General features: G+C 42.1%; 1 protein-coding gene and 1 long non-coding RNA gene across 2 annotated transcripts in view; one reads left to right on the top strand and one right to left on the bottom strand.

Moving 5' to 3' along the window:
• LOC126192219 (uncharacterized) overlaps nt 1-2276 on the bottom strand; it is a 433600-nt gene extending 431324 nt beyond the window's left edge. Inside the window, exon 1 of the mRNA XM_049932587.1 lies at nt 2144-2276. Coding sequence (XP_049788544.1) covers nt 2144-2273 — 130 coding nt within the window. The 5' untranslated portion in view covers nt 2274-2276. The remainder of the gene's footprint in view (nt 1-2143) is intronic.
• LOC126192236 (uncharacterized) overlaps nt 1-16076 on the top strand; it is a 473949-nt gene that overhangs the window by 394954 nt on the left and 62919 nt on the right. The gene's annotated exons all lie outside the window — the stretch shown is intronic.

Genomic DNA, 16076 nt, shown 5'->3' with positions numbered 1-16076 from the left:
AAGATTTGCAATAGTGAAGGGCTAGTCGCGTTTTATTTTTTTATAAGCAGTGAACGTTTACCACTTATTTAATAAAGTTTAGTTTTTTCATCTATTTCAGATGCTTTAGTTTTCTTTGACATATGTTTTATGCCGATGACATTTTTATAGCATATGAAATGAAACAATTATTTCCTGAATTTCAGCAGCTATAGTTTTCATTTTGCGGTACGCAGTAATCTTATTTAAAATTTCTGGCGTTGCTTACTAAAATTTCTTGCTAAATTTGCTTCCTTTTTTTAAAAAAATTATTTTCCTGTGTCTGTTCAGACTTCATTTACTGTTAAAGTAGTCGCTATATCAATCACTGTTGACCTTAGATTTACCAACGTTAGTGTCAACAAACTGGTGATACTTCGTAGTTGATTACAACGGATCACCTGTGTTAATCGATGCCTTCATCTCATTCTTTAAGATAGTCATAATAAATTCGTTGTTCGTGGACAGTTGTGTGACACACAATTGGGAGGTTACTTCCATATGTGATAAAGACTTATATGAAATAATTCTGACCAAACTACTTTCTGGCTAAGTAATGAATATATTACTTTGTAGAGGGCAGGAGAGAAGTTTTATATATTAGTATACTGCTACCTTCCGCAGTACCTTAAATGTTCGATTTTATGTCAACTCGGATTTTCGACCCTTAAGCAGGGAAAAAAATCTTACCTATTATTAATATCTCTCTTAGTAGTACGCCTATGAAATTCGAGTAATTTCTCTGCATGCTCCAAGACGTATTAATTGAAATTTGTCAGGTAAATTTTGCATATAATTAAAAAAAATTCTGTTTTGTGGAGAGAGTGTATAAACGTAATTACACGACTGTATGATGCTTTGAGTACCACGTTGTTACTGGAGTAGAGGATGGAAGATGGTCATACAGCTAGTACCAAACAGATTATGTTCAAGAAATATGCTCTAGATTTAGATATTCGATTCACAAAATTATTGTCAGGTAATAATGATTATTGTTGACAGCTTATAAAAATCTTCTTTATTCTGACACTTCAGTTATACCACTACGGTAATTTTTTGTGAGAAACATAACTTCATTGCTGTTCTGTGCATCGAGTACTTTTTGACCAACTTACACGCAATTTACTCCACAGTTTTCAGAGAGCTGAATAACTGTCATGTAAATGACTTACCATGCGATTCTTATTGCTACTATTATAATTATGAGAAACTACTTGGAACTGAATCTCGTTTTCTCCGCCATTTTCAAGGAAAAACCTGTAGCTAGACATAGAAAGTTAATGCTAATTCGTCTGTTCACCGGAGACCTCAACGTCTGGTCAGAGCAGGAACTTCTTTCTTGTGTGTTACAAAAGAATTTCAGACCATGACAAGCGCTATATTGTCCGTGTTTCCTTCATTTTTAACTCGTCTGTGAACTTCCCTGTGTAGACATAAAACCTTTATCTGTGAATGTAGCCAGTTCTTTCTGTGTGTTTTACGAAAATATTAACATTATTATAGAGTTTTGCGTGAGGAGCTACTTCATGTTGTTTATTTCTTCCTAGTCTCTACCCACACGACCCTAATGCTGGTGTTGATTTTCTAGAAATGCTTTATGTATTCTAATTTTTTCATCTGAAACAAGATTATTACGATTTTTTGAGCTTCATTTGATATTCGAGGTCTCATGAGTAAAAAGCTCTGTGGTTTTTGTTTCTTATTCGGAGTGCAAGGAAACAAAATTTTACGTCGTACAGATAGATCATCTCACCCAAAGTGATGTATTTACTTTGATATTTCTAGTATCGTTGTGGTTTTCATTTGTGGTACTTCCTTTCGGAACGTGTCAACTGTGAGGCACGTTTATACATATGATCGTCTTAACATTTATCATAGACAAGATATAAAAACAGTGTAAGGAAACAGCTACACATTTTAGGGAATAAAATGTTTCTCTTTACTTCTAATCTTATCACCGCCTAATTTTCATTTTTTGGAGATCCTAGATACTATAGTTTCGACACCGACAGTAAGTTTTTAAAGTACTGTATCAAAGTGACAAGGGTTGCTTTTCTATGTAAACCCCGGGGGTAACTCGTTGGGAAAGAGAGAGAGAGCACAATGGACACCTGAGACGACTTACCGACCGTTGCTGCTTCACTGAAAATCAGTACGGAGAGGGCAACGAGGACGACCAGGACGGTGGAGGCGACGGGCAGCGGTAGCCCCAGCTGCGAGAGCGGGTGTCGAGCGCTGGAGACGGTGGCCGCCATCGCCGACCCAGCGACCGCGCGCACTGAGCCTCCGAGCCGCGCCGCGCCGGGGGCCCGCGACAGCAACACGCCGTCCGCCGAGGAGGGAGCCGTCCCCTCCCCTCCCTCGCACGCAGGGCGAGCCCTTAAACGCGTGCGGGGCGAACAACACGCCACAGCTCCCACCCACTATATACCGGAGAGTGTGCAACTCCGCTCGCGTTTCCCACCTGCTGCTGAACGAGCGGCAGCGCACTTCCACCTTGCGTCCTCAAAATCAGCTAATAATACCCAAATTTCTATTTTTAATATTTACCTTAATTGTCTACAATAGTTTCGATATTTTGCATGAGTCACAAATTTTGCTCAACGAGATGGAAAGCTCCGTAAGTAAATTCAAATTTTGATTCTAGCATGCATGCAGTTATCTACATCTATATTGTGTGGCGGAGGGTACTTTGTGTACATAGTCTCTTCGCCAATTTCTTGTTCCAGTGGTCAATGGTACTCGGGAAAAAAGACTGGCCTTTTTGCGAGATATACGTATGAGCAAGCAATGCATTGGTCGACTTGTCTATGAATGTCTGTTCTCGGAACTTGAACAATAAATCACACCGTGAAGTACAATCAGGGGCGGATTAATTAAGTTTTATAGGTGGGGGCGGTTGCCCAGAAGAGCAGGAAGACTCAGGGGTCCTCTACTTGAGAATTAGGGAAAGAAGCCTTCAAAAATTACTGTTTGATGATGTTTTCACACTTAAAAATATCAAACAACCGCAAAAATGTGTTTTGTTTTAGACAAAGAAATTTTAAATATCTTGAAATGTGTAACATTCACACCCTTTTTCTGAATAACTTCTTTTATATAATTTTTAAAATGGTTCAAATGGCTCTGAGCACTATGGGACTCAACTGCTGAGGTCATTAGTCCCCTAGAACTTAGAACTAGTTAAACCGAACTAACCTAAAGACATCACAAACATCCATGCCCGAGGCAGGATTCGAACCTGCGACCGTAGCGGTCTTGCGGTTCCAGACTGCAGCGCCTTTAACCGCACGGCCACTTCGGCCGGCCATAATTTTTAACACACAGCAACAAGCTCATAAGCCTTTTGTTAACAAAGAGTTGATACGCAAATTGAAACAAAATAAACTGAAATTAGAATGAAACACTTTTAAAACTGTAGTTCTTAATTTGTTGACATTTGTATTCTTTCCAGTTTAATATATATTTATGCAGGGTGGTGGGAAATTATGTCACGAAATTTTAACCCAGGGTAGCTGATGCCAGTAGGAACCAAAATTACTAATGTTGTGTAGGTCGACAACGCACAATTTTTAAATTACGGAAACTCGGCTCCACGCGCTCCGATTGGACGCGGGATTGCCCTGTTGCCGGATGCTCAGGATAACGCATGACCGTGAATGCTTTGCCTGCCGGAGATCGCGATGTATCCAAGGCGACCCACACGTTCGATGACAGCGCGTCAGCCTTCCACTCTGGGGGCCTGGGAGCGAATCCGCCGGGGTCCGACACATTCATTGTAGTTTCATGATAAAACGTTCTGGGAACAAACCCGTCAACAGCTGTTAGTTCGCGTACAGGAAGTCTTTTACAAGTTGTGTTGGCCATGAAAAGGGCCTATTTTGTAGCTAGGAGATTGTTTACTTAAAGCAGGTGCTCGAATTGGCGACCCTCTCACGCGACACTAGCTTGGTAACGTCGAACGGTGTTTTGTCGAACTCTTTCAAAGATTCCTGGCATTGCCCTGATGTGATTGGTCGCATGTTGAATGGGATCCCTTAATTCCTCTTCGTGTCAGCCCGCATCTCGTGGTCGTGCGGTAGCGTTCTCGCTTCCCACGCCCGGGTTCCCGGGTTCGATTCCCGGCGGGGTCAGGGATTTTCTCTGCCTCGTGATGGCTGGGTGTTGTGTGCTGTCCTTAGGTTAGTTAGGTTTAAGTAGTTCTAAGTTCTAGGGGACTTATGACCACAGCAGTTGAGTCCCATAGTGCTCAGAGCCATTTTTGAGCCTCTTCGTGTCTAGGTAGTTCGCGTCCCGGTGGGTGAACTAGAACCTTGAAGAATCCATACAGGAAAAAGTCCGGTGGCGTGAGATCTGGTGATCGCGGGGCAATGTCCTACGACCACCTTTGCCAATTGCCCTGCCGTCGAAGAGTTCATTTAAATATCCGCGCACAGCACATCTGTTATGTGCAGGCGCCCTATCATGCTGCAATCACATCGTAGCCGTATGTCCAGAGTTTCTTGCAAAAAGTGAAGGTAATTTGCCCCGTTAAGTCGAGGAGGTAGACGGACTGGCCCAATCAGATAGTCACCCACAATGCCTGCCCAAATGTTGAGCGAAAATCGTTCCTGGTGTCCGTGGACGTACGTGACATGAGAATTTCCCCTTGCCCAGTAATGAACGTTTCGAGTGTTGTAAAGGCCATCCTGATGGAAGGTGCACTCGTCGATAAACAACACAATGGCGGGGAAGTCGGGATCTCGCGGAACACGTTGCAGAAGCCACCGGCAAAACTCAAGTCTGGGTTCATAGTCCGCCACAGGATTTAGGTCTTCGACAGGATGGAAACTAAATGGATGAGTGAACCACTTGTGTCCAACCGCTGAAGTACTTCTCGTAGGTGCTTCCTCAAAGCGCGCAGAAACAGTCTCTTCAAATGCAGCATCCCGTCGTGTTCGAGGTCTTCCAGCATCACCATGATATCCCGTTAACGAGTCTGTTTCGCCAAGTCGCCAGTGAATTGCTGTAAACGCTTGCGGGTGTGGGTATCGTCTTGCTGGGTATCGTTAAATGGTTCAAATGGCTCTGAGCACTATGGGACTTAACATCTATGGTCATCAGTCCCCTAGAACTTAGAACTACTTAAACCTAACTAACCTAAGGACATCACACAACACCCAGCCATCACGAGGCAGAGAAAATCCCTGACCCCGCCGGGAATCGAACCCGGGAACCCGGGCGCGGGAAGCGAGAACGCTACCGCACGACCACGAGCTGCGGGCTGGGTATCGTTACTCAGACATCCGTCGAACTTCATGCGCATTACCGTCGGCTAGTCCATAAACACAAACCGTATCTCGTTGTTCTCAAACGAATACTGTGCCGCCATGCTTACTGTATGACTAAATCACAGGCGACGTGTGGGCGCTCCGAAGCGAAGTTTACGTCTGAATGCCTCTGACGTGAGGTGGAGACAAACAGCAAGACCTATTCGACACGAGAGCGTATCGCGTTGGGGCAGTGACATCGCGAGGGACGTTTGTGTGTTTGAACCGACAACCATAGCACTGCCCGTCAACCGACGAACGGCAACAGGGCAATTCCATGGCCAATCGGAGCGTGTGGCGCCAGGTTTCCGTAGCTTAAAAATGGTGCGTTGTCGACCTACACAAAATTAGTAATTTTGGTTCCTACCGGCATCAGTTATCAAATGGCTCTGAGCACTATGAGACTTAACCTCTGCGGTCATCAGTCCCCTAGAACTTAGAACTATGTAAACCTAACTAACCTAAGGACATCACACGCATCCATGGCCGAGGCAGGATTCGAACCTGCGAGCGTAGCGGTCGCGCGGTTCCAGACTGAAGCGCCTAGGACCGCTCGGCCATACGGCCGGCATCAGCTATCAATTGTTAAAATTTCGTGACACAATTTTACGCAACCCTGTATAAATGCCACTCCGCTTGCGTTTCCAAGATGCTGCCGAACGAGCGGCAGCGTATTTCCGCCGTAGTGCAACTTCGGTTTCCACAACCGATGTTTTCGGAATCCATACTGATTGGGATGGAGGAGGTCGTTCTGTTTGAGATACTTCATTATATTTCGGCTCAAAATATGCTGTAAGATTCTACAATACAATGATGTCAAGGATATTGAATATTGTTCTGTGGACCGCTTCTGTTGCTTTTCCTTTTAGGTGGTAGTGACCTTTGCTTTCTTTCGACAATGGGGCGCAGTTTTTTGTTCGAGCGATCTTCGGTATATTTTGGTTAAAAGAGTGGCTAACTCAGCCGAAAATAGGATTTGACGAGGGTTCCATTAGGCCTGGAGCTTTTTTTCAGTTTTAACTGTTCCAGCTTTTTTAACATTAGCACTAACACAAATATCTGTACCACTGACCTTCGCAGTGGTACGAGAATTAATTTGGGGCAATATTCGTATGGTTTCTTTTCTAAAGGAACATCTCCCGTTGCTATGCTACTCGCAGTTTCACTTCCTGTCTCGTCCAAGAAGTCTCTGTTGTCATTAACAGGTTTTACATACGACCAGAATTTCATCGTGTTTTGTGAGATATCTTTCGACGACTTTCTGCCATGGGAGTCGAAGGCGTCACTCATTGGCATCTTGACAGACAAACGCGTATTATTTAAGATGTTTCTATCCATCCTATTACCAGCAGTAAACATTTGTTAATGTTGAGGGTCAACTGTCAATCCCTACACCAAGTTTCGATCGTATAGATAAATATTTACTGAAAAATGCTGTATGTCAGATACGGAGATTAACGAGCCAGTATTTATTATTTATTATTTTCATTTGATAATAAATATAGCATTCAAATAAAAATAAATTTGTTACTAGTAAGACTCGAACGTCTATATCTTTTTTTTTACTTAATAACACTTGGAAATGTATTAATTTTTTTCTTCAAAAGGCAGTTTTTTAAAGGATAGTATTACACTACTTTAGCAAATTGATGGCCAGACACTGACCTTCAAACCTCATGAGTATCAGTGGAACAGATGAAGGCTAGTGATAAAAGCCACTATTGGTCCATATTCTGTGCTCGGTAGGCTGTTAATTGTGGCCACAGAGGATAGGTGTACAAATCTTGACTACATTAAATAACTACTTGTGTTATGCTGCTACCAGTCGCATTTTTATTTATTTTCTGTTTTACTTAACATAACGCTGCTCGTTTTGTACTCTTCCTGTTCATCTTCAGATATGTATACACTAGCGGAAAAATGCTGCTGTCGAGCACAAAAAGATGAATTTGTTCCTGTTTAAAAGACTCTGACTAAAAAGTGTGGAACCAGCTGCCTCATTCCTCAGCACTTTTAAAAATTTTCGTCAAATTTTGACAAGCGAACATTTTCGCGCTCTTTTTAACATGCAACACTCCTCTCCCTCTCGTAAGCTCCCCAAAGTATAACTCACTCACACCTATAAGTCCATCGCTGTAAGTCCCTCATACCCGTCCACTCTCACTTGCGTTTCTTACTCACTCATTCAACCCAACTCACTGTTATTATCTTTTTGTGTCTTTCTGGTACTGCTCCTGCCTCACAGCCACAGTCTCCTTCGTTGTGTTCTACTGCTACAGTCTCCTCTCACTGTCATTATCTCCCTCTGCTCTCTCTGCAGCTGCTGTCTGGTTCATTCCTTCTCACTGCTGTTATGTCTTCTCACGACCACTGTTTCCTCTTACTCTTTGCACTGTTCTGTCACTGTCAACTACGTTGCCACTGTGTCTCCCTCTTTCTCTCATACTGCCATGGTCTCCTTCGCTCTTTCTATATCACAACCACTGTCTACTATCGTCCAGAACTTTCGTCTCTTTCCCACTGCCACTGCCTCGTCTCTCTCAGCATAAAAAAGCACCAATATGTTCGCAAGCCAAATTTTTTTCGAAAACTTTCAAAGATACTGAGGAAGGTAGAATGAGGAAGCTGTTCCGCACTTCTCACTTCTCAGTCACAGTCTTCTAAACAGGTGCATATTCATCTTTGTTGGGCTCCGATAGCATTTCTCCGCTGATTCCCTTCTTTTCCGAGCCACAACAGGGCATGTCACTCCTATGAAAAGAACTTTATAGGTCAGTAAAATTTTGATAGGTTACTTACGTGATACTGAAATTACGCTGAACTAATTTTGAACCTCAGAACAGACTTAACGCGCACAAAAATTTTGTATGTGCTTCAGCACTACAACATGAGCTCCCCAGAAGGCTTCTGGTGATAACTGTACCACTTTACAGCATATTTCTCCGTGCTATGTCATTTTGTTATCCGCTTTTTCGCCTCACACCGCATTTTATGTGAGTACTTTACTTGTTCATGAAGGATAACATTGAACCACTGTATCTCGGAAACGGATAAAGATATCAAGAAAATTTTCGAGTTTGTTCGAGATCATAAGAATATATCGCAAAAATTTCAGCCAGTTGTTGTTCATAGCCGTCTTGGAATCCGCCGCTCGGTTTTAGTACGAAAAAATGGTAAAATCATTTTTGGGGTTTTATTAGGAACCGCCCATGAAGTAATGGTGCCTCCATAAGCTCCTTAAAGCCCACCGTAGACCACATCAAATGCAAAAAGAACCAACCTATTTGCTCCATTTTCATAAGCAGGAGGTAGTGTGTAATATTCATACTTTATACTATAAGGTAGTGACACTAAGAGGGTATAAAAACGGTGTCTAGCCCGAGGACAATCCAGTGCTAATGGAGATGGGTGAAAAATGGCAAGGGTGTTAACGTAGCAACTTCACTGCTCGCCCTTTCGCCACTGAGGTCATCTATACTACAAAGCTTGTAATTCCTTGCCTCTAGCTGGTCAGGGAGCCTGAAGTGTTTTTCTCGTAAGTGCGTGTAGACATGTTTTGTCTGTACCACGATCTTTAGTACTGTAACCATTCAAATTCCAGTAGCGCATGGATGCAGTCTTTTACAGAAGTTTCTCCTTCTACCTTCGTCCTGGCAACGATTGAGACACGAGACTATTGGGAAGGGGGGAACAGAGGGACTGCACAGTAGCAACAGCAAATGGATGACGAGGAGGAGGTGGAAGAGGAGGAGGTGACCGTATAACTGGTTACCACTGCTTCTGTGTCCTCACCTCTGTCGTCTACATTAGATTTTTGGAGTTTTTTACTCACATGTTATCGCTCTACTTTCTTCTTGGTTTGCTTCTGGCTGAGCCTTGTCATTATGCAGAGAGGAAGTAGAGCTATAGCTGGGGAGACATTATCTGAATTCGGCGACTGCTGGATGAAACTGTCAGATCAAGTTAGAAATGACCGATGTGCAGCTTTAGATGTGTATTTCCCTGTTAAAGTGTTCGTACCAGCATTAGGTGCATTCGTTTGCGATGAGATTAGTCCTCAACAGCTGATTTTTGTGAGTGCAGAGCAAATGAGATAGTAAAACCAGGTAACTATATTGCTTTAAAGATCTTCTTCGTTTCAGCGTACCGCACCTGTCTTGTTATTTTAATTTCGTCGATATCCTTCTCTTAAGAGAACTCAAGATATTCCTGGCTCTGGATTGGAAGCATAGACATCTGGTTAAAACCCAATTATAGGAACTTGCGTGTTCTCGTAGGTTCAAGGGAAGTATCGTCGTTGGAAGATTGTAAGGAACTGCAGAAAGACTTGGACAACAATTCCACAGCCAATCATTATTCCATCGTTCAATAAGCGAATGGAATAAGAAAGAAAACTGATAACATAGCCGCGAGTTCGGGAGCAAACAGTGGGGCGGCGTGGTCAGCGTCGCTGGAGTGTCTCTGTGTGTTCGGGGGGGGGGGGGGGGGGGGGGCGCCACTTCAAACCCGACCACCAGTAATTATTTGTTATTTACTATTTATCATCTTCGTAAGGTTCTTGAAGTATCTTGTACTTGTGCATTTTAGAATATTCGTTGTTTACCCAAATACCAATATTCGATGCTTGTATAAAAACTGTCCAGGATCTACGTTGGTATTCATAACGACGTGCTTTCAGTGCAAAGCGTTGTCTTTCAGTGACGACTCCGCTTTCGAATATGGACTTGAGTGTGGTTACGATGTGATAATACTGGTGTAATGTACCGTCCGCCATGCATTTTACAGTGGCTTACACAGTATTTATGAAGTTGTAGATGTACATTGACGCATTGCTTACATTTCAAGGTAGTAAGACTAAATCTCTGGGACGTAAGAGGATTTTCGATAAAAGGCCTTACTTTCAGTTCAGCGAAGTCTGCCTGAAAATACTAAGGCAAGACCGGCACACTGAAATTTAACATAAATGCTGCAGTTTTCTCTAGCACTCGATCAACCTTCTTAATTACGCTGCTTATCCTCTTCGCCTTCTTTCTACTGTTTTGCTTCGTCTATGGCCAGTGTATCTCGGTACATCACAACATCTTTACTCTCCAAGTTACTGACTATTTACGTAACATGTCACTTGGTGAACTGTTATTATTTCGACCAAAACATTGTCGTTTCTGAGGCCCTTAATGTGTTGAGGTGTACCAGCCAAAACTTCTAAGCCTTTATAAAAGACATCATATTTACGCCAGTGACTGTAACACTTTCATTATTTCACGATTGCAATTTCGGCCTTGGGCCATTATCAAGTGCAGATTTTTGGGGCTTTAAGCCATGTCAACTTGAAATGAGCTGTCACATTTGTATGTTGTTGTCATTACTATTTAATACCCTGTTACATATTGCGATCACACATATCCATATGTCATAAAACAAGATAGTCTGTAGACACTCATGTTCGTTAGCCCATCACTAGTCACTTATGCATATTGCGGGTACACATACCCATATGTCATAAAACAACACAGTCTGTAGACACTCATGTTCGTTAGCCCATCACTAATCACTTATGCATACCTGAAGGTTTACCCATCGCACTGGGACTGTCTTTAGCTGGAAAATCGGACCATATTTTTTTCCGACGAGCAGGTATGAAATTGCACAGTGAACCCTAAGCATCACGATCTGCCTACCCCAACAAAACATAGTAGAAAGTCAGCTTTTTTTTTAATATTGTACATTTCTCGCAAACCCGAGGCAAAATATTATGCTGTTCACAGTAAGTTCCGGATGAAAATCTGACGGTGGTCACTGACTGTAACGCATGATCACCTATTATATAGTCAACGATATTTTGTCTTGACTTCTATTTAGCCGGCCGGTGCGGCCTATCGATTCTAGGCGCTTCAGTCTGGAACCGCGCAACCGCTACGGTCGTAGGTTCGAATCCTGCCTCGGGCATGGATGTGTGTGATGTCCTTAGGTTAGTTAGGTTTAAGTAGTTCTAAGTTCTAGGGGACTGATGACCTCAGATGTTAAGTCCCGTAGTACTCAGAGCCATTTGAACCATTTGAGCTTCTATTTACATATACAATGTTACAGTCTCTTCACTAGACTTTGGTAATTTATTGATCCCTGTTATGAAACATTTTTCAAGTATGAGTCCCTGTGTATACAAGTGCATTGTCTATGGAGAACCTCAATAGGCTACTGGCGTTGCCCACCGGGGTGGCCGAGCGGTTCTAGGCGCTACAGTCTGGAACCGCGAGACCGCTACGGTCGCAGGTCCGAATCCTGCCTCGGGCATGGATGTATGTGATGTCCTTAGGTTAGTTAGGTTTAAGTAGTTCTAAGTTCTAGGGCACTGATGACCTCAGAAGTTAAGTCCCATAGTGCTCAGAGCCATTCATTCGCTACTGGCGTTATCTACTACGATAGCAGTAATGCGTAATGGGTAACGGTTCCACCACATTTCCCTTGGTATGTCCGACACAATATCCGCCTATGGAAATATTGGCTCAATAAGAATGACACACTCAGGCATTTTTGCTAATAAACTTTCTGTTTGATAGCATACCCAAGTTTATTATTCTCTGAGTATATATTTCGCACAACGGACTACCCGTAAGAGGGGAAAACGCGCTCTAAACAGGTATGACGAAGCTGTAACCAAGCTCAGCCCCAACTAATTAGGAATCAGAGAAGGGAAATCCATAACGCACAAAAACAGAGAGCGGAATATATAGTTGGGTTGAATGAGTGAGTAAGAAAGGCAAGTGAGAGTGGACGGGTATGAGCGACTTACAGTGATGGACTAATAGGTGTGAGTGAGTTATACTTAGGGGAGATTAAGAGAGGGAGAGTAGTGTTGCGAAAATTTTTAAAAGTGCTGAGGAATGAGGCAGCTGGTTCCACACTTTTCAGTCAGAGTCCTTTAAATAGGAAAATATTCATCTATTTGTACTCGACAGGAGCATTTTTCCGCTGGTGTATACGTATCTGAAGATGAGCAGGAAGAGTACAAAACGAGTGGCGTTATGTTAAGTAAAACAGAAAATAAATAAAAGTGCGACTGGTAGCAGCATAATACAAGTAATTATTTAATGTAGTCAAGATTTGTACACCTATCCTCTGTGGCCACAATTAACAGCCTACTGAGCACAGAATATGGACCAATAGTGGCTTTTAGCAGTACCCTTCATCTGTTCCACTGATACTCATGAGGTTTGAAGGTCAGTGTCTGGCCATCAATTTGCTAAAGTAGTGTAATACTATCCTTTAAAAACTGCCTTTTGAAGAAAAAATTAATACATTCACAAGTGTTATTAAGTAAAAAAAACGTTTAGACGTTCGAGTCTTACTAGTAACAACTTTATTTTTATTTGAATGCGATATTTATTATCAAATGAAAATAATAAATAATAAATACTGGATCGTTAATCTCCGTATCTGACTACTTACATCATACATACAGCATTTTTCAGTGAATATTTATCTATACTATCGAAGCTTGGTGTAGGAATTGACAGTTGACCCTCAACATTAACAAATGTTTACTACTGGTAATAGGATAGATAGTAACCTGTCGAATAATAAATGTATAGTTTCGTAGAGTGAGACAGACTTGTAACATCACTAACTGAATTATGACGATTGCAATAGCCTCACAGTGGCCTTTATAGCGACGCCTGTGGAGGCACTTCTGGTTTTTATTGGCCTGTATGCCTCTCAAGCTATAGGAAGAGATAGGTAATATACAATGCGTAAAAGACCCAAGATAGAGCAATTAGAATGGAAGATAAAAAGAGAAGTGCTCAGATTTAAAAGGGCGTAAGGCTGAGATACATTATTTCTCTTCTACAGTTCAACCGGGTTATCGAAGAAGCAGTGAAACAAGGAGAATTTGAGAAGAGAGATTAAAATTCAGTGTGGAAGAATGTAAATGAAACGATTAGCTGATGATACTGAAGTCCTCAGTGGAGTGAACAGGGATTACAGGACCTGTGGAAATGCACCCACACAGAATGTGTTGGCCAACTCAACAATAATATAATTTTATTGTGCTTCATATCTGAACAATAACGACCACAGATACCACCGGACGTCGACTTCTGGCCGGCTCTCCTCCACATCTTCCAAATCCCTCAACAGACACTCCGCCAACAGAATATTGAACAAAACTGTAACTGCAATATTTTTAGTTAATTTAGATTAATTAAAAACATTTTATCACTAAACGACATTTACGTCTACATCAGGACGTATATAATATGTCCAAAACGCCGCGCATAAAAACGAGATTCTTCTGGGGCTCATACCTCGGGTCCTATTGGCGATAGAAAGGTAGGATAAAGTATGTATCTCTGTTGGTTCATGCACCACGGTAATGATGATGTGCTTTGTCGACTCATACCCTTGCAAACTACTCGACAGTCACGTTCTCAGATATGTCATTCAAGAACATTTTTCCCCTCCCTCCCCCCATCCTTCCCCTACCCCCCATTCCAATTTCCTTACCTAGAGACGTCAACGGACACAGTGCTCCTCCGAGCTCCCCTAGTGCTTACCAACGGTGTTTTAGAGAATCTGTTCTTTTAGAAAACTTGTATCTTCTAAGTCTGGGTAAAGTTACACATTTCAGGACAGCATTAGGGTGGTTCTCATAATAAGCTCACCTGCTCTTGGGGATGCTTCTTCAAAGAAAGTGTAAATGACTTCTATTCCAGTGATCAGTTCCTTGTCTCCATCCACCTAACAGAAAGCAGTATACTAGTGGAATGCTGTGGCGCGATCTTAGCGTCTGACAGCACTAGATCAGGCCGTTTTGCTGTTTCTGGATGCTGGAAGGCTTGACTCATCCCGCTAGTCTGGTCCAGAGGGATAGCTTTTCTTGCTCTCTTAAACGCTGACAGGGGCAGGTGTTCTAATACTGGACTTCCTTTAAAAAGCTGCGAATATATGTCCATCGAACATCGTCGCAGTAAGACTGGTTATGGAGAATAATTTTGTTCGTTTCGCTTACTGCGTACATTCATATCCTGCAAGAGTGCGTATAACCATGATGTTGAGTCCCTGAAAATAATCACTGTCATCGTACACAAGAACATCTTTTTTAGTTTTGCTGTTGGTAACGTCTGAATCGTGAACACGTACTAACATGTTCAAAAGTATCCAAAAGACATGAATTGCTTTCCGCCTGACTTGAATATAGCTCACATAACTAACTTTCTTGCAGGTCCCCTACACTGTGTTAGTTACAGTCAAGTGACTACACAAAATGATTACCGAAGGAGACCACTAGAGAATACTACTTTATGCGGCAATCAAGACAGAGGTAAATTAATACCATGATATTGCGAATGTCAGGAAACATGTTATTAGAGAGGAGGAATTCGTTAACACTTGTAAACTCAAATTTATTTCAGTAATAGATATTTCAAAAATTTTACCACTCTCATTACCATCTGTGAGAACTTATTCTCGTAACTCTGTCACGTAAATCATTCAGTTATGAATGAAACATAAAGAACATTGGTGTAATATTCTAAAACATTTATTATTTGTTACACTTACTGATTTTCGGCTGTTACGCCATTATCAGGTACGAAGATAAATATATTTTTATGTATATAGACTGAAGCGGCGAACGAAAATTTGTACCAAGGCCGAGAATCGAACCTGAGTCTCCTGCTTACTAGGCAGGTACGTTAGCCACTAAGCTACCTTGGCGCAGCAGTTCATACAACTGCACAGATTACCTTGTCGTGCTTCTCTCCTCGATCCAAATTCGCATTGTGTCGGTTCAGGCTGGATTCCCCATTTCGTTGGGACCCTAGGCAACTGGAACATTTTGGCTTGGTCAGATACATCTCGATTTCAGTTGATAAGAGCTGATAGTAGGGTTCGATTGTGGCGCAGACTTCACGAAGCCATGGACCCAAGTTATCAACAAGGCCCTGTGCAACAAGTGGTGGCTGTATTTACATGAAATGGACTGGGTTCTGTGGATGTTTGGCTACTTGGAGACCGTTTTCAGCCATTCAAAGATGTCATGTATCCAAAAAACGTTGGAAGTTTTATGGATAACAATTCACCCTGTCACCAGGTCACAACTGTTCGCGACTGGTTTGAAGAACATTCTGGAGAATTCGAGAGAATGATTTGGCCACCCAGATCACTCGACATGAATCCCATCGAACAGGTGTGACACTTGCTTTCAGTGGGCAATGTTGGGAAAACAGAAAGGAAGAACTATTGGGATAGAACACCCTTTTTGCAATGAGGTCATTAAAGATGAAGCGGAAGCTTGGAATGGGAAGAACGAATAATGAAATTGGCTGTGCGCATTCAAGGAAAAGATCACAGCATGAGCCTTAATCGATTTAATCCAAGGAAATTACGGAAAATGTAAGTCAGGATGGCCACGGGGTATAACCACCGAATTAAGCTTCATGAAAAGGAAATAATTCTTGAGTCCCAAGAACAATGTCTCCAGCAAAGGCCAACTTGAGTCCACAAAATGTAATGTTAATTTCTCTCTTACTTTTACCTCGTTTGTTTAATAAACTAACGAAAAAACGCTACTAAATATGCCTTATACTGATCCAAATGAACTAAAACTTATCATGACAACTTTGCGAAAAAAGATTACGTTAAAAAAACATTAAGTATCCATAGCACCCGTGTGTCGAAATCGTCCCGAATTAATAAGATATTACAGACTTTTAACCTCGAAATGGTCTGTGCAGTCTTGGGTCGTACTCA

The sequence above is a fragment of the Schistocerca nitens genome, chromosome 1 (assembly GCF_023898315.1).
Source record: "Schistocerca nitens isolate TAMUIC-IGC-003100 chromosome 1, iqSchNite1.1, whole genome shotgun sequence".
Classification (NCBI taxonomy): Eukaryota; Metazoa; Arthropoda; class Insecta; order Orthoptera; family Acrididae; genus Schistocerca; species Schistocerca nitens.
The sequence above is the reverse complement of the archived record's forward strand: the minus strand, read 5'-3'. Positions and strand labels throughout refer to the sequence as shown.